This window comes from Bactrocera neohumeralis, chromosome 3 (genome assembly GCF_024586455.1).
Source record: "Bactrocera neohumeralis isolate Rockhampton chromosome 3, APGP_CSIRO_Bneo_wtdbg2-racon-allhic-juicebox.fasta_v2, whole genome shotgun sequence".
NCBI classification, from domain to species: Eukaryota; Metazoa; Arthropoda; class Insecta; order Diptera; family Tephritidae; genus Bactrocera; species Bactrocera neohumeralis.
Genome location: NC_065920.1, coordinates 29,983,304 through 30,011,032, shown reverse-complemented (window position 1 = coordinate 30,011,032; position 27,729 = coordinate 29,983,304). Strand labels below are relative to the sequence as shown.

General features: G+C 37.1%; 1 protein-coding gene across 1 annotated transcript in view; it reads left to right on the top strand.

Moving 5' to 3' along the window:
• LOC126753613 (neural-cadherin) overlaps positions 1–27,729 on the top strand; it is a 283,478-nt gene that overhangs the window by 10,954 nt on the left and 244,795 nt on the right. The window contains 2 exon segments of the mRNA XM_050465203.1: positions 23,416–24,218; positions 24,221–25,264. Of these exon segments, the coding sequence (XP_050321160.1) occupies positions 23,564–24,218; positions 24,221–25,264 (1,699 nt within the window). The 5' untranslated portion in view covers positions 23,416–23,563.

Sequence of the window (27,729 nt, the reverse complement as noted above, 5' to 3'; positions counted from 1 at the left end):
TGTAAATTACTTGACCCTGTCGGCGGACTGAACCGACTTTCCAATTATATACAGCAACATGGAGCACGCAGTGTGAGTAGTTAAAACCAATGCGGGCAATTACCATAAACGGCATTTGCAGAATTTCAACGGAAATGATGGAATCCTGACTATTTAAATCGACAACAATGTCAAAAAACAACAAACACTCTTAGCACGCACAAAACAAAAGCACACGAAGTCATGTTACTATATATAGATATACATATATATTTATACATATGTATATGTACGTATAGTTTCGAAAATTATAAATGTATTGCCATTGGTGATGGTTGAAAATTGAATACAAACAACTGAGCGCTTGCCCACCAAAGGCAAACAGCCAGTGAGTGGGTGAAAGGCTGTGGATGCAAGGAAAGTGAGTGAAGCGCACATTTGGACTGGCATGCATGCAGCCGCAACGAGATGGATGAACCCTGGTGTGCGCGCGAATTGTGCTGGTGTGGGTGACCGTGGTGGTGGCGGCGGCAGACTTGATGATGAAAGTGCTAACCGGACATGGAAGGCCCGTTCACTGTAAGCCACGTGCACCGACCGCAGCAACATAAACAAAACAAACACGGGCGAAGGGAAAAAGTCAGCAACAACAGCAAAGCTGCAGACAAACAACAAAGACGAGCATACAACAATAATAACAACATAGATGCGAACAACGAGCACGAGGTTGCCGCTGAATGCGTGCCAATGACTTAATCATGCAGCGAGAATTTTACTCTTCATTTAATGTTGATAAATACTGCGGCCAATTTGGGGGGAGGAAATAATATCCGAGGGTGAGAAGAGATTACAGCGACTACGCACGGTCATTCTGAATGCAAAAAAGAACGCACCGAGATCGAGTGAATAACAAACCGAATGGGTGCTGCGGCTGAAATAGTGCAACAACGAAGATATTTATATGCAATATGCCATAAAAATACATACGAAAGCATATGTGGCATGCAACCGCGGTATTAGGAGCACTGCGCGTTGGTAGTGCTGCGAAATTAAATGTGAAAGTAAGGGTCTTTGAGGCAGCAGCGACGTAAGCAGCTTGATCAACGACTCTGTCGACTGGTTGTGGGTTGAATTTGGACGGATTTCATATGCAATCTGCGGTAATTAAACTTTGGCTTTGTCAGCATGCCACACGAAGCATCCACATGCATACGTTATGAAGGCAAGCGTAGAGCGTTTCTTCAATTTTAATTCTTAAAAAAGTGGCGCGAACAAAAAGGCAAGTTGAAGTGTCCGCCTGCCCGCTTGCATTTAATTACAATTGCAGTTAATAAATTTTAATTGTAGTCAATTAAAGCTGGAATGTGGAGCGAATAAAGACTGGAAAGTGAAGAGTGCGTAAGCACACAACGAGTTTTAAATTTTAAACACAAATACAAAAATTCGATTAAGCAAAAGTTTAACAAAGTAGAAGTGAAAACATTAATTCAAACTTTTTTTCAGTTAATAAAAAAAATACTGTTATACTGGACTTTGTGTGCGTTAATTATTTTAAACTCGTTTTTATGCCATTAGCAAATGCAGCAAAACAAAAAATTATTGCAACTCTTCAATTTGTGTCATTCGTATTTGATTACATTCCCGCTGTCGGTTTCAATTCGTTATTTGATATCACTTTTTTGCATGCAACATTTGCTCAACTGCATTCCACCCACGCAGTTGACACATATTTCAAATAACTGCAAATGTGTAGCCACGCACATACCTGGGGCTAGCACAAATGAGTGCACACACACATTTATAATTTTTGTTATATTTTTTTAAAGCGAGACAATTTTATTTCTACCACGGTAACATTTGTCGGACTTCGTATTGTCGGTTTTGGCTCAAAAAGGTGAAATAAGAAATGTGAACATATGTATATACATACTTATGAAATCTTTAACTGGTTTATCGAGTATATTTCGACTCAACGAATTTGAAAACATTAAACCCTATTATGTAGATAAAATTAAAAATTAATTGTCTACTTTTGATAGTATGTTGACTTTTTTACTTTGGAAAGTTGAAATGTTAACCAAAACATGGAAATAAAAAGGCCGGTTTCTCAATGTGCGACTAGCAGCCATCTGTCAGTTAAGATTCTGGTTAAAAATTGGTTATATTATTATTGGAAAGACGGAGTCTTGGTTAAGTTAACCAGAACTTAACTTTTAACCAGAAATTGAGAAAACGGCGCTAAGAATAGTTAAATAACACAGATTTATGGTCGTTTTGTTGCCTTAGACGTGCAAGTAGGATCGATTTTGGATCCAAGCAAAAGTACTTTTTTCAATCGCCTTTTGTGGGAACAGGTCACGCATGAGTCGTGTCAAGCTGTCATGTTATTTTTATTTAGTATTATTTGGCATTTTATCACAGAAAAACGTAAGTCTGAAAAACGTTTCAATTCAATTCGTTCAACCTTATTACGAAAATTCACGTTTTGTAAAGAATATATTTTTCGAACTACGCTCAACTAATGGTCAACATAATCGGCCTACTGAGCGTTCTATTCGCAACACAGTCAACCATCTTGAGACCCAGCATTCATTATTGGATAACATTCGACCGAATAGATCACGTCCAGCATGCAGTGAAGGAAATAGAGCAGCCGTAGCTGAGAGTATACACGAAGACCGTGGAGAGTCGACTCGGCGCCGTTCGCAGCAACTCGGACTGACGTGTGGAAATTGAAAGCGTACAAAATACAGCTTGTGCAAGAGCTGAAGCCGCTTGACCTTCCCAAGCAACATCGCTTCGTGGTCTTGAAAAGTTTCAAGAAGATCCGATTTAGCGAAATCGAATAACAGCCACTCCTCCTACGTATACAAAAATGTTTAAGTTCCATCTGATTCTTTCAATTTAGAGTATACAAATCAAACAAGCATATGGCTGAACATATCCCTCAATCTTTGAGGTTCGAAGAGAATATTTATTAGATGACAGTAGGCACATGTGACAAAAATTAGTAAAATCGAATAATATAAATATTTTCCAACTTCCGGTAGACATTATATAATGGATGCAACACTTCCTACTTGTAATAAAAATAGTATATGAAAATCCGTATATCACTTTACTTTGCGAGAATTATACTTGAACATAGACCTTCCTTAATTGTTAAATTTTTATTTTCATTTTACATTTAAAAAATCATAAAATATGAAATACACACACACAAGTTTCTAAAGCCTCCATGTCCACTCAGTATTTGTGTTAGGTGGAAGTCTAGGTCCCCATGTTGTCTATCTATCCGCGATTAGTCTGAGTGTCCACCGTCCTCTGGTTGAGGTTTTCCACCGTTGCTGCTCCATTGTGATGCCTTTGGTAATTTCAACATTTTAAATTTTCAAACTCAATTTTTTTCAACCAGAGAAAGAGAGAGGATCTAGGATACATACGGATCTAGACAGCATTGTATGTATATTGATGCGAAGTCACTTTAATGCCTATAAATCTAAAACAATATTAAGTAATTTGCTTTCGCGATTAACTGCTAAACCGGTTCAACTGCTCCCTATAAAATTATATTCAGTAATCTAGCAACAAATTCACTCAGCCGAGAGTAGTCTCAAAATCAGTTTTTTTTTATGGATTTTAGGGAATTAACATTGAGTTTACAGTCATAATCTTTTTAAGGTTCCTAGAGAAATGCTTAGCAAATTTTTTCTGGTTAAACCAGCAAACAGACTTATCGACTTGGCTCAATTAACAGGAAGCAAGTTCTACCATTCGAACAAACTAAAATTTATAGCATCAGAACGAAAGAAATATCTCAGAATATAAGTAAAGTATAAGACTAAGGAAGTCGAGAAAGTTTGTGTCAATTCTTACAGTCTTTATTTACGATATGATTTGAATATCTTATTGAGGAATTCAAAATTGACGACCTCTAAGCGGCAAATCAATCAACATGAGTTGAATGCACTTTTAAACCAACAGGTTCGCAACACCCTAGAGCATACAGTCATTTCGACTTAATCTGGCAATGGCTCGTGGACGATTTTCGTACAATTCTGACACAAGTTGCTGTTGTTTGCGTTGCACTGCCAAGCGCTATCTACGGTATGCAGAATGCTGAAAAAGGCAACAATGGAAAACAAGCATACAATTTAAATAAATAAAGAAAAAATCAATAGAAAAACGCAACCCCAAAAGGAAAAGTGGAAAACAGTAGACAAAGCGCAAAGCACAAAAGCAAACTGAGAATTCACCTAAAGTGGCAACCAAAGCAATAAACAAGGGAGGCTGAAGCGGGTTAGAAACCAGGGTGCGGGTACGATTTAGCAAGTCGACTGTGTTCGAGGGGAGAAATGAGGATAGACGAGAATAACGATGCGCACACTGACGGGTGATTGCCCTCACGCTGATGCAGCCGACAAAGGAAAAACAAGCAGCAACAACAAAGAGCCAAACCAACGGCAACAACATAAGTAGATGTACATACATATGTGTGTTGTTGGAAGTGATGAGTCATTCATATGTATGAGTGAACACACACACACTCGCGTAGTATGAACTGCCAGAGTGCACAGTTGGTCGCAGCCCATTCCAACTGGGGAGAGGCTGTAGAAATGCTTGTTTTCCTTGTTAATGTGTGTGTTTGTTCGCGCGCAGTTTCGGTTGATTTACAAGTGTGTGCGTATCCTGCTTGCGAAAGAAATGCGAATGCACGAAAGTAAATATAACGGCAAATAAGGAAAATAATTGAAAAAAATCAACGGTGAAATGAGGTAAATTGTTCGTGAGAAGACGAATTCGGAGACATCGTGTTGTGAGAGAGTGTGTGTTCCGCACTGCAACGTATGAAGGTGGGGTTGTCCTCCACTCACTGTAGATTTATAGGAAAACCTTAAGAAGGGGAGAAGCGACAAATGGTGGTGGTTTGGTGGTGATTGTATCGCTGCAGGAAGCGTTGCAAGCGAAATGTCTCAATGATCTCGACGAGTTGTGGCGACACAGATAAATGCGGCGGATGTGCCAAAGGTACGGTGTAAAGTAATAAAGCATTAAGGTAAGGGACGTTTGAACTTCTTTCCCTTCATCAAGTGCTTCGTCGTTCCTTTCTTATTTGGGATAAGTATAGAGGATTTGTCTGGGATTTTAGAGTTTGTCGTCGTTTGCTCTTTCTTTAAAAAAAATTAATCAGAAATCAATATAAATATAGCCACAAAATGAAAAGTGGAAAGTAAAAATGTGTTTGTAAAATACACTTTTGTTGTTTTTGGGTATTTAGCACTATTAATAAAAAAAAAAAAAACGTTAACTTCGGCTGCACCGAAGCTAATATACCCTTCACAGGTGCATTTCTTTTAATAACTATGTGTAATCCGATCTGAACTATTTCTTCGGATATTACACTATTGCCTTAGAAAATAGCCTATTTCAAATTTCGTGAATATATCTTGTCAAATGCAAAAGTTTTCCATACAAAAAGTTGATTCCAATCGATCATTTTGTATGGCAGCTATATGTTATATTGGTCCGATATCGGCAGTTCCGACAAATGAGCGTTTTTTTTTATTGAAATTGAAATGAATTTTTGATGACTCATGCCCAGCTCTTGACCGATGCTACGGCCGCTACTATGCCGGTCTCTTTCGACCAATTCAGCGATTTTATCGCAATTTTCGACGACAGGCCTTCCGGAGCGTGGCGCATCTTCGACCACCTCTACACCAGAACGAAAACGTTGAAACCATCGTTGTGCGGTGGAAATGGAAACTGTATCGGGTCCATAAACTGCACAAAGGTTAGGTCAGCTTAACATACTGAATATTTATATGTGACCTGGTTTAAGAAAAGGGGGCTAACGTGCGAAAACTAGTTTTCTAGGAAAAGCTGTTAAAATATACATATATATATAGTACTTCGTAGGGTCTGCGACGCTTCCTTCTGGGTGTTACAAACTTCGCGACAAACTTAATATACCTGTTCAGGGTATAAAAATCTTATATTATCGTAATAATTCTAGACAATAAGCAAAACTTCCACGGTGATAAAATAATATTTTTACAATGTACATAGTAGCTCCTTACCACATATAAGTGTTTTTTTTAACTATTCAGAAAAAATATCTTGCCTTAAATATAATGCTGAATACTGACTGAGGAGTAATAGTATAGACAGATGAGTAATATTTCAACAAAAATCATTATTTCAGAAATTCTTTGAAGATCTATGGTGGCTTAGTAAGATATTATTTGACAGTCTTCTATTTAGGTTGTTTATCAAACTAAAATAAGATTCGGAACGAGTTTCGAATCAGATTTTGCTGTTTGGTATACGTTGGCCTCTTCAATTTGCAATTTTTCTGCTCGCTATCTGAGACGCTTCTCTTTTATGTATAAATGGAAATGCATGAGTAGAAACAAATGTTTATGAGTTGAATTCTCCACAAGAGATATGGAAATTTCGCATTCAAATATAATAACTATTTTCTGCAATGTTACCAGGTTTTTTTTTCCTGATTTCGGACAATTTTTTTTCTTGTAAATATGTCAAATGTGAAATATCAGTCAAAAACAAGAAAACACGGGAACCTCCGTTATACCAAAGGTATAATACCATTCATATGCTGCAGAAGATTTCATTCAACAAATTTCTCTTTTAATGGAAGAGTATGGCAACTTAATGCTATAGTGATCGCAACTAAACAAATTCTGCAGACGTTTTAGCGCTGCCTTAGAAAAAAGTCCTTGTCAAATTTCGTGAGGACCTCTCGTCAAATAAAAAAGTTTTCCTTACAATACCTTGATTTTGATAATTCAGTTTGTATGTCAGCTAAATGCTCGTGGTGTGATCTGAACAATACTTTCGGAGATTGCGCTGTTGGCTTTGACAATAGTTTGTGAAAAATTAGTCGTCAAATAAAATGTTTTTTTCATAGAGTGACATGACTTTGATTCTTCTGTTTGTATGGGTTGCACCAGCAAATGATGAGCTTCCTGGAGAGAAAAGAAAGTATGCAAAATGTTAGATCGATATCTGAGGGAGCAGATCGTATACAAAATATATGTACATAAATATATTCATCAAATATATGCACTTTCGTTTCTCATACTGAGAAAAACGTGCGCCCGCATTAAATTTCAGACTGATAAAGAGGTCGCCCGTGAGACAGTTGTCAACTTTGTCGCAGATTGTTATAAATGAATGACAGACAAAACCAATACTAAGTGCAAGCCCACTCCTTACATACGCGCATGAGGGTGCACATCAGTTGCCTTTGAAACCGTTGCATTGAATTGCCAGTTCCATTGCATACTTTAACCTTGACGCTACTTTGCCGAAATCCGCACGCAGTGGCTCACCCTTCGCCGGGTCGGTGGGTGTTGTCTCATGAGGAATCAGCTGAAAAACAATGCAAATAACTTAATCCGAACAGCATATACTGCAATGTATGTATGTATGTATGCGTGTGTGCACTACTGCATATTGGCGCTCCCATCAGTTTATTGAACCACTTGCGTGTCCGTGTCTTTCCAATATAAGTATGTATGTATATGTGTTTAACAATCAATGCATGTCCTATAAACACATACAGCACACACACACATATTTACAATGTTTATAGTTTACAACGGTTGTACGCTGTAAATGGCGTATTGCACCCTGGTTCAATGCACTTTGCAATTTGGCACTTGCCACGCCGCACACGGGCGCACAGTGCATGAATGCAAAAATATTGATTTTGGCAATGCGCCAATTGATCAACACTACACTATACGAAACAAGCCGAACAACAGCAACAAAAAATTCTGCCCTATCCATTACTGCCGCCTCCTTCACATTCACAGCTCGAGTACGTTAGCTTTGGCGTGCGGTGTTTTTGATTGTCAGGGTTTTATATACTCGTCTGTACATACATAAGTGTATGCTATATGAATATATGCGAATATGTATATTTGTATGGTTTTGACCACACTTCTTACTACATGTATAGATATAAACAGTTCCGCCAGTAAGACATACGAACACTCTTTGTTCCTTGTTTCACATAGATTCTGTGTATAAATACAGTGTAGTGGAAAATTTTACGAATGTCTACATCACACTGGCTTCTTGTCTTGTCTATTGTGTTGAAATAAATGAAATGAAAAATTAAATGTATTGTATCTGGCGAAAAATTGGTGGATATATACAGTTATGTTTACAAAAATAGCAGTGTTCAATTAAGAACGAGGAAAAATAGCTTTCCATAAATTGAATTATTAATTTTAAGGGTGAACACAGAAACTTCAAATTTAATGGGAAATGTTTATTATCAATCGAAAGAATATTCTTTGGTATTTATTTTTTGAAGATTATCACTTTCAAATATTGGCCGCGACTCAGATGGTCCATTCATTCAGTTCAATTATCGACGAGTCGTTCGAGCATTTCGATTGGTAACTGGCGATGTGTAGATTCTAGATTTCGAACTTTACATACACGATCTTGGTGGCCAATCGACCGGCCCAAAACATGAAAATATCTGCTCACCCAAGTGTTTACTCAACAAATTCATTGAATGATGCCAAGTGTGGGAAAAGGAGCCATCTTGTTTAAACCAAATGTCAACTAGATTATGAGCTTCAATTTTAGGAATCAAATAGTCCGTTAACATTGCACCATAATAGTCGCCATTGACAGTTACGTTCTTACCGGCATCATTTTTGAAGAAATATGGACCGATGATTCCACCGGCCCTCAAACCACACAAAACCGTTGTATTTTCCGAATGAAAAGCTCTTGAATATCTTCAGGTTGCTCATCGTCCAAAATGTGGCATCATCACGGAACAAAATTTGGCTCGAAAAAGTCGGATACTCTTGCAACTTTTTAAGAGCTAAGTCACACATACATCTGACTGAACCGCAATACGAGTTGAGTCAATTTCCCTAAATCAGTCTGTCTGTCAAACTGTCCGTCCGTCTGTCTATATATACACGCAAACTAGTGAGTTTTTGAGATATCGAAATTTTGTCCTTTTCTGCCCAAGAAGCTGCTTATTTGTCAGAATCTCCGATAGCGGACTACTATAGCTTATTCCTGTTATTCGAACTGACAATTGGAATTAAATCCTGGTATGGATAATTTTTGTACTTGAAAAGGTATTTAAACAAAATTTCGGATGAATTGTTTTCCAAGTCAATAATACAATCTGCGAAAGAATGGTTCAGATCGAGCTACCATAGCATGTTGCTGCTTTACGAACTAGCCGGTCAAAATCAAGTTCTTGTAACAAAATTTGAAACTGTGAAGGGTATTATAATATCAGTGCAACCGAAATTAAAGTTTTTCCTTGTTTTATAAAGAGTCTTTGTAAAGTATAGCTACAAGGTGCGTTCCAAAGTAAACAATAAACTTTTTGAATCTAGCGCCCTCTGGTGGCGCCATCAATATGTCGACTGGTGCGTTAGAATCTTCTATCTTTATCAATTGTCCAGTGAGAATTTCATGACATTTCATCGATTGGAAGTGAAGTTATTGCGTTTTAAGTGTCAGTATGTTTGTGTTATCGGTGCGAAAATGAGCTTCGAACAAAGAGCCAACATTAAATTTTGTTTTAAAATTGGTAAAATTTTTACCGAAACGTTTCAATTGACGAAACAAATTTGTGGTGATGATTGCCTATCTCGTAGCAGAGCGCACGAGTGGTTCCAACGTTTTCAAAGTGGTCGTGAGGACATAAATGACGATCAACATTTGGGCCAATCGAAAATCCATCGAAACTGCGCGTGAATTCATCAAAATTCAGCCGAAATCATCATTGGAATTCATGAAAATGGAATTGAACATCTTCCAAAACATCGATTTATCGCATTTTGACCGAACATTTGGGCTTACGAAAGGTGTGTGCACGGTTTGTTCCGCACAAATTGATTGACGACCAAAAATTGCTCAGAATCCAACATTCGATGGACATCATTAAAGATTATTATTTGACCAAAAATCTCATTTTAACCATTAACCACTCCCCGCCATTCAAAAGGCTTGCACCGGCATACTGGCGCCCATACCAGCCAACGAGCTAAAACACTCGTTCGACATGCTTTTGGACCGTGCAAAAAGCTGTATTGAAACAGTAGAAGACTATTTTGAATAAAATCAATTGATGTTGCCGAAAAAACTATTTGTTCTGTTTTGATTTTGGAACGCAACTTGTATAAAATTTACAGAATTTAGCATGCCAAAGTGGCGTACAGTGGTTTTGCTCGCCACTGTATACATTCTTTCAACACATACAGTTCAACTGTTGCAATTTATTGCGCATAAGCAAGTTCAGGGTATTTTTAAATTAAATCAGGCTTGTTTCAGATTTTTGATTGAATTTTCCATTTTGTTCGATAACAAAGTTATTTGCGAAGTTTCATGCACAGAAAATGGAAAAGTGAATTTTTGGTAGCTAGTTAATTGGTTTTGGTCAAATAAACTAACTTTTCGAAGTTTTTTCTGAATTGAAAGTGGGAAGTGAAAGAAAAATATTTGCGGTAAAAACAAAGTTGAACTTAGAATTTCTTATACGTAAATATGAAAGAAGAAGTGCCAATAAAGTGTTGTGCAAAAACACGTCCGAAAGGAATATCACAAGCCATTATTAAGAAATTTTAGCAGTCTTGTTTAGCATATCTGCACCAACAATCACTTACGATTTCAACGCCTATAAATAAATTAAGTTATTAAATGATTAAACGTTCGACGCGCCTTTTCATATTTTTTCTCATACTCGTACCCACACTTATTGGCATGCAAATATTTACACAATAATCAATAGCTTTCATCACCAGAGTCAACAAAAACTTCAGTCGCTCGCCTGAAAAAGTATCAGATTCCAAGAAAATAATACGAAGATTGCGCAAAAGGAATTACAAGGCAGTTGATATTACTTTTTACACAACAGAGGAGATATATCAGTAGCATTTGCTTCTTTTTTGCTCTTTTTTAAACGCCTTTTTGCCAGTCTTCAGCAACAACTGCAAATTAAGTTGTTAACAACAAAAGTATTGCTCTGCGCATGCGCCAAGGTCACTAAATTGCGGGCTGGGGCGCGCAAACTATGCGCTGAATTAATTATATCAAGAGAAGGGTAAAAGTCTACGTGGAAACACTGAAGCCCTGCACTTTAATTCCCCTTCTTCTTCTTCAACTTGCATGGCTAGCTGAATGCAAGTCTTGAATGTTGAAATGTTCTATTAAAATATATACATACATATTGTTTTCTTTATTGGTATCTCAATTCTTCCTAATTTAAAACAAAAAATATTTCTCACATATTCTCTTACACATACATATTTATACGTACACGCTGTATCACACACGACATCTTTCAGAAATTCCCCAATTCAAAATTCCAAAATGATTGCCATATTTTGACAACATCAACCCTCTGCCGCGGCTTAGCCAAGCTGACAGTTGAATTGCTTCCAGGTGTGCAACTTCGCGCAGACGCTCCCTCACTGCGCGTGTGATAAGCAACACACACATTCATTTCAACTATGCTGCGATAGCAACAACAAAATAACCCGGGGATATTCCACATATGAATTAACGTTGAATTCCCCCGAGTGACAGCGGTAATGCTGCAATCTCAGGTAGGCGCTTCGTTGCGGCTTGGAATTGAGTGTGGCATGCGCCAAGTAACCGTGTGTGCGTGTGTGTGTGACAAGCGGTGCTGCTACGACAAAGCCGTATAAGCCGTAATGACATTTTTATTGAAAGGGCACGATTCCACCGCAGCACACATCTGTGTTTCGTTAACCGTTTTGGGTATTCTTCTTTTTTCTGTTTCCACGTTTGTTTGGAGAAATTTGTAAATGACACTGCGTGAGTGCCAAAGATGAGAAATAAGCATTTTTATTGGTTGTAATTAAGGCAATCGATATGCCTAATGAAGTATTTTACAATTGAAGCATATTTTGATAATGCTAGTGTAAACACACAGCTGTTGGCGGAGATTGTCTTTTAGGGAAACAGTTAGATGTGATCAACTGGAAAATCGTCAAATTTAAAATTTTTTATCACTTTAGAATTCTACTACCATCCAACAATATCATTTAAGCTATTAGTAAATTTATTGTTGTTGAAGAGTTTTCTTTATTAGCTCGAGCTTACAATTCAATATATTTTTATACCTGAATGGGGTATATTGGGGTATATGAGAAAAGAAAACGTTATTAATCCTGTAAAATGTATATATTTAAATAAACAGAGTCAAGCCTGCCTGTATGCATATGTATATGAAAAATTGATCTGACATTTTGCATATATCTTTTTTTCACCAAGAAGGTGCTCTTTGTCGGAACAGTCGATTTCAGTAAGATAAGATAAGATAAAAAAATCACTTTTGGTCCCAATACACTTATGCCAACCTTTTTTTCTAATCCCTGAAACTGTTAATAAAGTTAATCCGGAATCCGCATTTAATGTCTTTAGTTACCTCAAACCTAGTTCCCCGGAGCAATCTTTTGTGTTTGCTGGCTGGAAGTCACACCGAGCTAAATAATGCGAATACGGCGTTTGAAGCACGATGTTCGTTAAAAATTTGGTGAAAAACGCGCGAAGAATCAATGCAATATGCAACGGTGCATTATCGTGGTGCAAATATTAAGAGTTACCCGCCCATAATTACGACACCGTTTTAAGAAAACATTCGAGTGAACGACGCATAAGACTCAAATAATATTCTTTGTTGCCAGTATGGGCGGTCGGAAGGAGTTCCGAGTGATCCATACCTCGATAATCGAAAAAACTGTGAACATAACCTCGAATTTTGATCTGCTTTCACATAAGTTTTTCGTCTTGGGTTCACCTTTGCCACGATATTCGACCAATTGATTGTCTGTTTCCGGATCGTAAGCATAGATCCAAGGCTCGTCACCAGTAATAATACGTTTCATGACATCCTGATAGACGGTAAGAATTGTTTCACAGACGTTAATGCGACGCTGTTTTTCGAAAAAATTTAGAGATTTTGGATCCTGCTTTCACTTTCCTTAGACCCAAATGATCTTTCAAATTAATTTTCATTGATCTTTCCGATATTTTAAGAATGCCAGTAAGATATCTGAGTGTTAATCGTCAATTCTCAAGCACCAATTATTTTATTTATTTGACGTGTTGATCACCAGTTGATGTTGATGGCCATCCTGGATGTGGATCGTCGTCAGCGCGTTCTCGACCCTCTTTGAACATTTTGTGCCCATCAAAAACACTTACTCGCGACAAATAATTATCACCGAAGGCCTTCTCCAAGGCAAACGTATACCAAACACTAATGATTTTTTGATGTGACATTTGGCACAACTTGAGCTAACTCAGCTGACTTTCGCTTATAGAACAACATATCGTCACCTTATTATACCCAGAACAAGATGTATTGAGTTTGCCACGATGTTTGTAACACCCAAAAGGAAACTTCGGAGACCCTAGAATGTATAGAAATATATATATATATATACATATATAGTCCTTCCTATTCTTACCAAAGACCTTCTCATTTGGCGGATCGGTCAATACCAGACAAATATAGCTTATAGCTGCCATACAAACTGAACGATCGGAATGAAGTGCTTATGTAGAAAACTCTTTCATTTGAGGAGGTATTTTCACGAACGGGTTTTTGTCGAAGGTAACAGTGCAATCACCGCAAATTTATTAACTACAGCGTATAACTGCTTTAGAAAGTGAACGATAAAAGTTCTTATAAGAAATCTGTTGTATTGTATATATATGTTCGGTAATAAATCCAATTTAACACACTCAAGAATAACTTGAGCACAAATTAGGCTCAACTTACTGATTAACTAACATACTTTTTTATGAGTACACAGTTAATGGCCGTTTTATTTCCAATGAGCCGCTTAGGTGTTAAAAATTACAGGCCACAAAAGTGAATAAAAAGTTTAATAACAATGCAACTAATTAAGTGAACATTAAAGATTAAGCTTTGGCTTTTATATGGCGACATTCAAAATGACCAATGGCAATCAAATTATTCAAAATTAACTACAACCGACAAATCACTTCAAGGTCTCTTAAGCATTTACAGCGACATAAAATAAATGTGTTCTAATACACATATGTATGTGTAGTAAAAGCAGTAAAAAGTCCGTTGTTTATATGCATATACATATGTATGTACGTATATAGTACAATAACTTTTTCACCCATTTGTTATTGTCCGACATTCCAAACAACTTTTCAGCAACACTTCTGAACATGACCTATTTCCATTGCACCCCTGCCGCTTTCACGAGCGCACAAAAAGTCAATTTCACGCCTAAAATCAAATAATAAAAGTAATTACTCACCGGCTTATTATCGTCGCAAAAAGAACCAACGCAATAATTTAGTGCGGCTCAACATAAAAGCACCCTTACCAGGAACTCTGCGATTCGGTGTGGCAAGCACATGCAAAGCAGCTGTGTCTAATTACGCACTTCTGGTACGCACATGCGGTCCGGCAGAAGGAAAGACATTTCAAATGCAATTGTCACCCTTGTTGAATCCTCCGCCACAAACAGACTATGTAATATGTGCATTGTACCGAGTGTCGTAGATCTGCATATAGCGGCTTGCACCCTTCTGAAGTGCACATACCATGCCCACACGCAACTCAGCTGATGGGTGACCCGCCTTGACGTGCATATAATTGTCATGTAGCAATGACCATTTTCGACAGAATTTGGTTGGTGTAAGCTAGAACTACATATATAAAAAATGCAAAATATTGAATGCATAATTAAAAAAAAAAATATAGAAAAAACACTGAAACGTAGTTTCAAGGGCATTTTGCCTTCATATTGGTGTTGGTATGTTTGGGCATAAGGGTTGACGGTATTAACAGCAGGAAAACGCAGAACTAGTGAAAGGTGTTAGTATAGTGTCCTGTGTTATATATGATTCTAAAAATTGTCCCAATGATTTCTTTTTTTCAAAATAACATAAACATAATTTTAGTTTTTCCTTTCTAAGGCCACCATAAATGGGAGATCTAATGTTGATTTGGCATTATTATTGTTTATTTAATATTATTATTATTCTTTTCTATTTCACCTTTATCAGTTCCTACAAGTTTTAGCAGCTATTTCCTACAGGAAAAAATCCAACTTAATCATAAGTACTTTTCCTGCAGGGACTAAATTGCAATAATCTCTTTTACCCAAATGTATGTTAGTATAATATGTATGTAGCAATGCAGAAAAGCCGAAATCCTCCACTCCACGTTGCGTTCCACCACATATGTGTGCCATGATGCGTGCAACGCCAAAAGTGTGTGCTCTCTTGAACATTCATGCAATGTTATTTTTTCGATTAATACCTACATATATACATATGTCCTTGACTCGTTGTAGGGCTCGCACATTGGCCATTTAACCATTAATTTTTACGCTGCCAAACTATCAACAGCGCAAACACTACTTGACTAACTAACTTTCTTTGGTAGGGGTAATGAAAGGGATAATATATACACGTGTAAGGGCTGGGGAAATATATATAGTTGTTAATTTTTGCTTACAGGCACGTTGTAAAATATAAATGCTGAGAGGTTAGGCTAGTCGACAAAACAGAAATTTGATTATTTTAATTTTGATAATTTTTATTTTTTTTTTATTTATACAAATTTGGATTTTCCGCAATTTGTTGTGAAACGAAATTTCATTACATAGAGTCATCAAATACAAGTACATTCAGAGAATTTGATTTATTCCTCATCTTATCTTTCATATCTTGAAAAAAAGAGATGTTTTCGCAAAAAATGGTACCTTAATCGCCTTTCCTTCCAAAGAAGAGTGGGAAAGCACTGTGGTGAACAGGGATAGAGATGGGTTCAAACTAGATATTCGAATGTAGGCGATGTCTTTTCACTAAACTTATATACCAGATTCGCCTGCCGGTTACCAGACCAGTGCATTGTCTCCCAAGCGGATTCGCAGCAATTAAATAAAGCCTTCTTGTCCTGACAAAGATTTTGTTCACAACAAGAAATATTTATACACGATATAGATAGCTGAGCGTTACCCAGGTTTCATCAAAGATAGTGTAAGATCTTGACTTTTTTAAAGATCTAACGGCCTATTTCACGATAAACTTCTTAAGTGGTTGCACAAATAAAACTTTTTGCACTGATGAACTTCATTAGAAGCGCAAAGTGGTTCAGCGGGAACATAATGAAGTGGAGGGTATTTTAGTTCCGATGTTTTACAATGAACCTTTTAAGAGCGAGACCTAGTTGCGTCATCAGGCATCCACTATACCTACCTACCTCTATGAAAATTGTGTCTACGTTTAAGAGATTACGTGAGTTTACGGATTTCAAAAAATCGATTTCTTTTATGTCTTATTTCTGCAACACCTCTAGAATATCGTCCTAAATTTTCAAGTTGATCCGAATAATAGTTTCGGAGATACAGAGCTCGAGGCCAGTTAGACTAAATGCGCCGTCGCGGCGGTTTTTTGAAGTCGGTTGGCACGAACTCAACCGATCTTCATGAATTTTTAGGTCTTTGAGTTACAATTTTTAAAGTGTTTGCCGAAGAAATCTTCTTTCGATTACAACTATTTGAAAAAAAATGTCCCGAAATTTTAATTTTTTGTAAAAATACATATGTATAGTATATACCAAACTCCTTTGCCCAATTTTCAGTTTTTTTTTACTTCTTCCAAGTTCTAAGTTAAGATTTTAACTAAAACACGTATTTTTGCACTTTAGATGATTCTGTAAGGAGTTATCCAGCCATCCGGCCGTTTCTTTTTTCCGAGGGGTCACAGCAATGGCGGAGTTTAAAATAATTTTTTCCAAAAAATTCTGAATTTTTTTGTTAATAGTGTATTTTTGTATCAATAGAAAATACTAATAAAAATCTAGTTTTTATACTGGAAAAAAGGTGTTGAAAAAAGCTGTTTTTTACTCAAGGAAACTCATATGTGGAAAGGTTAATCAGGCAAATTTGTATCATATACATTATAATAGTGAGCTACAGTAGCTAAATAGAAGAACCAACAACAATAACCAGGACGTATACGCTATGATATGGTACTTGACTAGAAGGCTTAATATTCGCAGTGTCACTCTCATACAATTCCCATATGTACGTATATTTTTCACCAAATTATGCACATTTCTCTTGGCAATAAGCGCAAAATTCACTATGATAACTTTTGTGGCAAGTGTGTGTGTGGTCAATTAGCATGCTTTTTTATCAAAGTGTTGTAGTTTTTTGCATTAGCATATCGAATATGCGCAAAAAGGTTGTTTTGTGGATTGGTAATTTGAGCACTTTCTGCACACAAATACTATTGTAGCACACTGCAGTCGTACACACTAATGAACAAAAGTTACTTGCAGCGATTGCGGTAAAGTCAAAGCAACGTGGTTGGAGAGTGCTCAACTACAAAGGCAGAAAAGTTGCAGTTGACATTTTTCATTTTTCTGGGCGGTTGCACTGACTCGGTACTGATTTGCTGGTTATGTGCGTATTGTTGCAAACTAAAGTTCTGCAACAAAGTTGATATCGCTGGCAGTTGCAGCATTGCAGTGGGACTAATTTTTTTTTTGGTTTTGTTTTCCCCTCAGCTGGCTAGTTAAAATATGATAAATGCATAAAGTTTGGTGCAAATTTTGAATTTTTACGTGCTTGACAGCTGGGTGGTTTCAGTAAATAAGGGGTGAGAGAATTTTATGAAATGAACTTGCTTCAATTAAATATAGGGGAATGAGTATTAAAAAGTGAAATATTTGAAGAGTTAATTTACTAAACAAAAAATATTTTTTTTTAATTTCTTTTCTTGTTGTAAAACCTCTAAATTTTCATAATAGTAATATTGGGTAGTCGAAAAAGACTTTTCGTATTCCTAAACAAACTTCAATTTTTTTTATATTTAGACTAATAAATAAATAAACAAATATGTACACTTTTGGTCGACCACTTTTTGCCATTTTTCCGCTAGAGACATTATTCCATCAGTGTAAAACTTTCATCAATGTAGATCGAAATTTCGAGATTTCCAAAACGGAAGTGGGCTGTGCTACACGAACTGATACAGCATCGTCTCTGTGAACTTCACGAATTTCATTTGTGGCTTGCTTGGCATTCTTCCCTTTTTTATACAAAAATTTCAAAATATAGCGTATTATTTTCACTCATTTTTGAACAACTGTAACTTTTTTTCCCGAATTTAATTTTTTGATTAAATGAAACTTAAAATCTCACCTTTTCCAACACTATATGGTATGACACACTGGGATTGGTAGCACTGGAGATATACGACTGCAACGACATCTATTGACAAAATACGAAAAAAGTTTTTTGACTACCCAATATTTTCAGACGCTCTACTGCAGCTACACTGTTGGCAACTCCTTTCTATCCGATTACAGCTTCCGCTGTTGTAGTAGGCTTCCTGAAAGTAGGCTTTGCTTCAGCCCCACTGTTAGTGCCAGCCCTTTCATTTACATGAAGGTTTGCTTGTGTTCGCTGTTTTCGAGCTCGTTACAAACGCTGCACTCTCCTCGGAACAACTAGTTCCATTCAGCTATTTTACAAAAGATCCCGACTCCTTTAATTCATTATTGTTCTTTTTGTAGTATTGGCCTATATTTTTAACCGACAAGCGCATATCACCGTTACCCAAGTAAGGTCATTTTATTACGGAGGCTCTTAAGCTCCGTTCCATACCGGGATATTTAAGGGCTCCCAACCGGGTTCATCCTCGGTATGGGTCGCATGACACCTTAATGCAAAACTTTGGTTTTGTACCCCCAACCATAATTATATATTCCATCTGCATGCTGTGCTCTTGTGGTGTAAAGAACGCCTCGATAAAAAGTCAGGCCTTAGCTAGAAACTTACCAACTGCAATAGGCGCAAACTGTTACTAGCCCGTCCCTGCTATCGTCGTGATACTGTAGTACCTATTACCCGTCGATACCTTAAAAAGGGTTCTGTGGAGTATTTTTGGCAAAAATACCAACATTTTCGTAACTTTTTTTACTTAAACTTTTACTCATCCCTAACACATAGAGCTTGGTTTGTTTTTGTTTTACAAATAATTCAAATAATATATTTGTGTTTGGTACTTCACTACTACTTGACACCAGTTTCTTGAACCATAAAATCAGATAATTATTTTTTAATTAAAATTTACTTATAAATATGTAAGATTTCTTTTAAGTTAATATGTAATTACCGGACATATTGAAAAAAATTAAAATATTTATTTGTCACCTTATAATTATGTATTTGTGACCCTCCAATCGATTTCTATTACTGATTAAATAACTCTAAAAAATTGTAAATGCCACGGGCTTTGCCACTAATTAGATAAAGCTACCAGAAATAATCTCTCTCTAATCTAGGAAAATCTAAATAGCTAGCGTCACAGTTAGTGTGATACAAATTAGCTAAGCCGAGCATCTGCATAACTATCAGTGCCGGCATCTGAAAAAGTTTATAATTACAATAAAAACGCCATTATTGGTTACAAGGCACCAACAACATTTCATATAAACCGTTTTCAGCTTTCCAGCTTTCGAGTCTAATCCGTTGACTGCTAATTCGAATTATTTACTTTTTGTATAAGCTGATTGCATTTTATTGACCAACGAGCTGCACAAAGGCAAAAGCGCATCAGCAGAGTTCTTCCCGTTCCTAGCTAGTACTATATGTATGTACATATGTATGTATGTGTAATACGTATGTGTGCTGTGCCGCACTGTCTCGCCGTTTGTATTCAAAATAAATTAGTATCTTTTATCTTGTCGCACATAAATCAATGTTGGCGGGACCAGAGCCATAAATATGTTGACATTCATTAAATTAAACACAGAGCGACTTTGCGAAGTATTTAAATTAAAGGAATGGAGCATTTTAAATATTTTTTATAAAAAATTAAGTATTAGTATATTGCTCATTCGACGCTTCTGTTGCACTTTTGATTTTATTGATTTTTACTACACAAACAGGTGTAAAATGTCATTAAGAGTGTTGTCTTGCATCCAGCAGAGCAAGATGCAGCCTTAGAAAATGGTGCTGAAAAATTGAAATAAAAAATAAATAAAATAGCGGCAGGTGTCTAATTCGAAGAGTTTTACAACCTATAATTTAGATGAATAAATTATACATAATAATGCAGATGATATGCTGATTAGCCGCTTTAAAGCGGAGGAATTTCAATTATAGATGCCTGGATACTTGTATATACATATATAATGATACAGCAGAGAAATTTGATTTATTTTAAATGGACATGCCATAAAGCGCATGTAAAACACAACTAGTTGTTGTTGCTTTTTATTTTTGAACACAGAGCTATTTCAATTCATACATATGTATGTATGTATATGTAAATACCGCAATTAAAGACCACACGTCACATACAAATTACAACCGAAATTATGGCTATTCACGCTAACGGTACAGCAAAAAGAGTGAAAATGGCTTACAAATTATGTGTAAATATCAAGCAGATGCGGCAATGGGCACTTTGTCATTGTGTGGGTGCAATTAAAATTTGGTGCTGTTGTTGGTGAAACCGTTTAGATGGGCGCAACAGCATACATTTACATACGAAACAATTGAAGGCAAAAATCAAACAGACAATGGTAATCGATTTGCATAAATACCAGCAGACAAACACTTGTATATACATATGTACGTGCATACATGTGTATATTACAAACTCTGTATCACCATATCGCCGAAGCGGTAGCCTTTGCTGGCTGTCAGGCAGCTGGTATTCGTCGATATATTACAAAAAAGCTCCAAATCGTTGTGTTCAAACTCATTTAAAAGCCATTTAACAAGTGGGATGCGCCTCAATTACTGCTGGAACAGACGCGCATTGGCGCATACTCGTGTATATTTATTGGACCTGGACCGCCGACTGCGCTGCAGCGGTGGGGAATGAAATAAATTTCAATACGTTGTACCATGCATGTTATTGAAGTAACAACAAATTATAGCAAAACAAGAAATGCAAACACTGAATTGTTTATTAATATTTACAATGCTGTCAATAATTTGAAAATGTATTTCCAACTTTCAAACCTTGTTAACAAGGCGTTGCATTGTTGCCCATGCCATTTACAAGCCCAGCAGGAAATCGAGCTTAGAGTTTTCATATTAGTAATGTCGGTGGTATAAATATTTGAGAGCTGAAACGTTGAAGGAATGTACAATACATCCAACAAATGTAATCAATTGTATTTGGAGTAACCGTGGGGCCTTTTAAAAACTTTTAGATTTCCTAATGAAAATTCGCTCTGCTGAGAATTTTTGGCATCGCCACGGAAATTTCAAAACAACTTATCATTATTCTATTAGTTGCTCCAAATTGTTTGCCAAAAGTTTTCTCGATTTAAAGATTAATCATCAGAATAAATCTTCAATTATTTTTCACCTAACTATATATAATATTATCCCTAAATGTTGTTTCAACTACGCTCTTGGTTGGTTATTTTTAGCGTTGTAATCTTTAATGGGTTCAGCGTAGTGCCTAATTATGTCTTAATTATCCCTTTAAGTGAACGTTGACTGAACTGTTATTTATAGATTTTTATGAAGCATTAATTTTACTGTTAAAATTCCAATAGTCTAGTAAATTGCTGTGTTTTTTGCGAAAGTTAAATATAGACGTGGTTAGTCAACATTAGGCGATGGTCTATTAAATCAAAATGTGTAAGTAATGATGTAGCTTTGAACTGAACTGTTTCGAGGTTCATATAAACCGAAAACTAAGTTTTTTTTTCAATTTAAAAACCTGTTTTCTTAAATCATAAATCCTTAGTGTATATATATAATATTTATCTTTCTATGTATGCCCGTAGACCTCGTCTGAAGGTGAATGTCTGCGAAAGTTGCTATGAGACTCAGAGAATCTGGATTCCTAAAAGAACACGTGCCTGAACACTCGGAAAACCTGACACAATTTGACTTCCTAACTGATCACTTGGATCATGGAGTCGCGAATCTGAAATCTGGCGGCTTCTTCCTCTGCCCTTATACCGGCGAGGGAGTTATGGGTGGGAGGAGAGTTGCACTTAGCTTCTTTACGAATGGATCAAAGCTTGGAGGAAGGTTGGTGGAGGGATTTACTGTCAGGAACTCTCTATCAACTCCAGCTTCAGACTTCCTGGCAATTGCAGTGTTTTCCAAGACGATGATTTACTGCTCCGGAGTGCAGCCTCCTTCAGAGAAGTGACCATCCATTCAGATATTAGCATTGAACTCATTAATAGTGAATTCAGAGTTAGTCAAGGAGTGCCTAACCTCGTTATCAATAGCATCAAGTCTCTTTGTGATAAGGCATGCTGGTTGCGGAATCGCTGGAAATTGTATAGCTGATGAGCTCAGTAGAATGAAAGCGGATCGGTGCTCCCGTATCCTCTTGTGTTCTACTAATTGTGTGCTAATTTATAAGTCCGAACACAGGAGCTCTATGGCTTCACAAAGAACTACATATAGCAGTCCAAGTGTGCTCTCTCTAGATCAGCCATCCAATCTAACCAAACCTTGTGTAAAAGATTACGTCTAATAAAAAAGTACATATGTATATGGCATTTAGTGGTAAACAAAATCTTAACTAACCAATAAGTGGAATGTTACTCCTATCTTATTTTTCTCAAAAAATTATTTAAATAAGTTTTGTGTGTTACACCATTACTCCCTCAATATCGATGATTTATCTTTCTTCCATTTCATTCCATTTGAACACGAAAAAAAAACTTGATTATATAATATATGTGTATGTATGTAATTTTTTTTTTTTAACTCAAGTGCCCCCTACAGTTCACACTGTGTTTAATGACATCCATTGTCTCTCTATGCTAATGACGTTTTAATTTCGGCGTAATTGTTGTGACACGCTGACGCAGTCGGCATTATTTCTTTTGGCTTAATCGATTTCTGTTTAATTGCAATGAGCATAATTATTAGTGGTGTGGCAAGTTGAAATTTATTGTGGCACAAATTGGCGGTTGATTGTGGAATGGTATGCATTGGAAAACTGTAAAAGAGAGAAGTGAAGAAAAATGTCAAGGCAAGTGCTAATTGACAATGATATTGAGTTAATTGATGGTTATTTTCTTAAGTAATTCTGAGGCAGAAGAAATGCGATGAAGTTTCCATTACTTAAGTATTAGGATAAAGGAATTTTCTTAATTAAAGAAAGTTATCAGATTAGCAAAATGATGTAAAATGCTTGAAGAATTTTACTTATGAAACTAATTAGGTCACGCTCAAGTAATAAGAGGAATACAAATTATTTAATCTCTTTCTTTACTAGGACAGGTTATATTTGTTAACTGAAAATCAAAATTTTTTCAACCTGCTACATTAACTCATTCAAGTGTAAATAATACGATATAAACAACTAAACTAAATACTCACTACATTCTCTCTTTCTTTCCAGCTCCCTGAAAATGTATTAGAACCGAGCAATTAAACTCAAAACCGTGCTTACTAAAACTAGTCGAAGAGTGCAATCGACAGTGCAAAAATTTGTGCAAAAAGCCACTTAAAGTTCGAAACAGCGAAAGAAACACAAAACGCGTGCCACAATGGCGGCGCGTTGCTCTTCCGAGCTGCAGTTGCAGCGGGGGCATTCGCATAACCGAACAACACGCGATTTCGATACAATGCCCCGAATAAACCCGCGTATTTCGTCCACTCGCTCGAAAAATATCCTGTCGCATTTCTTCCATACGCCACCTTCATTGCCCCGCTTCTACATGTTGGCCGTCATTATCAGCGCGCTGCTCATGCATATTTCCAATACGCAAGCGCATATGACCGCAACTGCCAACGGCGAAGGCATGTCGCATGCGGTTGGTATTTCGGCGGCAAATGCTGCGCGCATGTTAGCTGGCAGCGGTGGCACAACCGGCAGTGAGTACTCCCTTGTACTGCCACATGATACCTATCCCGGTTTTAGTATTAAGCGATTCAAGACCATGCCAGTGAACGATACGACCTCATCGGTGACAAAAACTTCCTCATCGGCATCGACATCCGTTGGCGCTTATCACATGCTTGCCGGTGATTACTCCAAATATTTTACAGTACTCGACGATGGTGTGGTTATGACTACATCCGATATATCCCCACTAGTTAATCGCCCGGTGAATCTCGTTGTGGTCGAGGAGACACCTAACGCCACCAATACACATAATTTACAGTTGTTTGTTATGCATCGCAGCGATATGTTGCGCTTCCCGGCACTATGCTGGATGCAAGTGGGGAGGTGCGTGAGAATCGCCCCACAGGCACACGTGTACGTGGCATACCATTAATGCAGGCATTGAGTGGCGATGCCGCTGTTGAAAATAATACCGGTGCGCCCAAGAAGGTGCGTTACACCATCATCGACGGCAATGATGATGAGGCGTTTGCACTGCAGACGCGTAAGTCTACGAAAGAAAGCGCTATGAATGTAGAATCCATCACGGTTGATAGTGATGGTGAGGCTGGTGTGTGGTTGGTCACCAATCGACCATTGGATCGTGAAACGAAAGCACACTATGACTTATCGGTACAGGCCTCAGACATAGATGAACTCGATAAGATCATATCGAAAATTCAGGTGACTGTACTGGACGAAAATGATAACCACCCTATATTCAAATCCACCGAATACAAATTCGCTATTGCCGGTCAGAAGAGCACCGGCTTAGAGGGCAACACAACAACCACTTGGAAACGCTTCAGCATACTGGGTAAGGTGGAAGCCACTGACGCGGATGGCGATAAGATCGCTTATAGACTAAGTGCGCCAAATAATATTGTCATCATTGTGCCACAAACTGGCGAAATTATGTTGGCTGATCAGCCTGACGCCTCGGAATTGCTCATCGAGGTCGAAGCGCATGACTTACGCTATCCCAGTTTAGTGAGCAAGCAACCAGCTAAAGTATTGCTAGAGTTTTTAGCGCCAGAACCGGTTTCGTTTATAATGCAACACTTGGAGCACGATGCCATCAATGAGCATTCACACCATCGCGAGAAGCGTCGGGTAACGCGCGCGGTACGCCCGACTAAACGCATCGAGTTTACCGAAGCCGATGGCGATACCGAAGGTAAATCCGTCTTCCAGTTGGAAAAAGAGACCGATAAGGAAACTTTTAAAATACGCGACGACAATCCGTGGGTGACAGTCGAAACAAATGGCGCGGTGCGTGTGAAAAAGAAGTGGGACTACGAAGAGCTGGGTCCAGAGAAAACAATTGATTTTTGGGTGATCATCACGAACACTGGACAACATGGTGAGTGTTACTAATTTTTATCTACCTCATACTCGTCTGCCGAATGTCTATTTTCTTGCCGTACATCTAGGTATATTAACTGGGATCAATGAAGTACTGGTTTAAAAACAGATGCGAGTACTAACGCCCTCATTTATAAAAAAGTTAAAAATTTGCGTTTTATAATATACATGAATTTGTAAATGTTATGATTTATAGTACATATTTACATATGTGCCATTGATCAAAAAAATTTGTCCACTCAAGGCTTTTTATTTCTGCTACCATTTCTTCGGCTATCTCTCCTGCTTTTGACATGTGCCTCCATCACATTTCAACTACAGACGTTCCGTGGAGGTAAACAAAACCCGTTGTTCGTCTGTAGGAACGCAATGGCAGTGAAATGAAAACAAATGTCATCGTAGCGAAGGAAAAACTTTCAAAAAAAAATACTGTCAGCTTTGACAGAAGAGCACACAAAATAGTAAAGCTAACAAAATGGCAATAAGTGATGGAAGGACAAAGAGAGCTAATTTCACGTCTGCACATGCGCTAAAATTTTGCGGCGAAAACAAAAGAATCGGAAATGTGGTGAAAAACATTCGCAAAAATTGCAAAAGAGAGATAATATGAAATAGAAGTGAGAGTTACTTGCGCGCTCTAACGAAACGTTGGTGAATATTTACATAGACAAATTTTCCGCATAGAGAGATTGCGTGAAAGAGAGTGGGAGTAAACTCACAAACAGTTTTCACTCAATTATCTGCAGTACTCAACACTCATTTAAATTTCGAGTATTTACTAAGGATTACTAGAGTAGAATGTAGTAGCATATTCCAGACTTTGCGGGCAGATTCAAAAAAATGCAGAATGAGAATCACTTTTCTCTCACACACCAACTCATTTGCTCACATTTACAATTCCACTCACATCCACCCGCAATTTACGTATACATATGTACATACTGCTTAAAACATACATAAGTCCGCTGATTTTGGTGCTATCAGGTTGTTTATAGTATCCTGAGCTTAGATTTGTTATTTTCTGTGATTTATTTTTCATATTTGTGTCTGTTTTGATTTGATGTCATTAAATAGAACTCGGCTGTTTACAATAGATCCTCTTCGTACAGACTTTTAAATAAAACGTTTGCTGATAATAAACCTTAATTTGGTTAAATAATTTTGAAATCTAAGAAAATAAATTGTAGAGTATTATTTTAAGATATTTTTGTATACTATGTCTTAACTTTCTCCGTCCGGACTTACGTAACAATACGGAATTACGGAGATTAGACACACATGAATAGGCTAGATTTAGTACACTGTGAGAGCAGTCGTAACAAAGCACATAGTAACAGGTTAATTGAAAGGTCCCCGGCCAGCCATAGCAAAATACATGCTTTTGGCAAAATTCGTTTTTCTTTTTATCCAACATAAAAGTCTGTAGTTCCTTCCAGAGATATCTGTACACTGTTTGTAGTGTCTCTCCGTCTTTTCTGTATAATTTTTGTGGTACGATCTGTCTTTTGCTTCAAAATAGGCCCAAGTTTCGGCGATACAATAACGCTATGGTCCTTTCGTTTTCAACGTTGTCCATAAATAATATTCCATGAGGATTTCTTTGCTTCAGCATTTTTAAACCCTGCTTCGAAACATCAACACGTCGTTGTTTTTGGTTAAGAGTAAGCTCGTAAGTAAGTGGGTGTCGCACTTTGCACAGAGCTTTCTCATACCCAAATATTCGTGAATGAGTTGATGTACACGTTCAGTTGATATTCTTAGAGTGCCTGCTATTTCAAGCAACTTCACTTTACGGTCATCTACAATTATTTGGTGGACTTTTTTGATGTTTTCGTTGGTAATGACATTTTTTGGGCATCCACTGTGTTTACCGTCTTCGGTGCTCATTTCACCACATCTAAACTTAGCATACCATTCCCTGATAATTGGCTTTCCTGGGACAGTGTTCAGAAACAAGTTTTTACTTCAAATGTATTTTTTTCCTTCGAAAACATCAACAAATTCCTTTTTATCATATCAATCAATCATATAGATGGTAGTAGTAGAGTAATAGTTTTATCTATATACATTTGTGTCAGCCTCAGTAAAGCGTGGACGGGTTCTCAGCCGCACTTTTCTTGGAATTAAAAAACAAAAGCAAAATTTCACGCAAATGTCGGGAATTCGGCTCAAAAAGTGACATTTTTAGTTGAGAATAAGTTGGGATGCAAACAGATCTCTACAAATATTTTGTTGGGCTAATGTGATGTTCGACATAAAACGATTTAATCGACCAGTGCTTGACCCTAAGACATCTATTTTGACGTAATAATAAATTTGGTATGTTTTTTTAAAATCATAATGGTTTTCTAATAGAATAATAATACTGCAGAATAGCGGCGCCTTTTTCTGCGAGATTGTTCTCGCTTTATGCATTGGAAACTTTGTAACAGAATTTATGGAAAGACTGAGTACATTAAACAA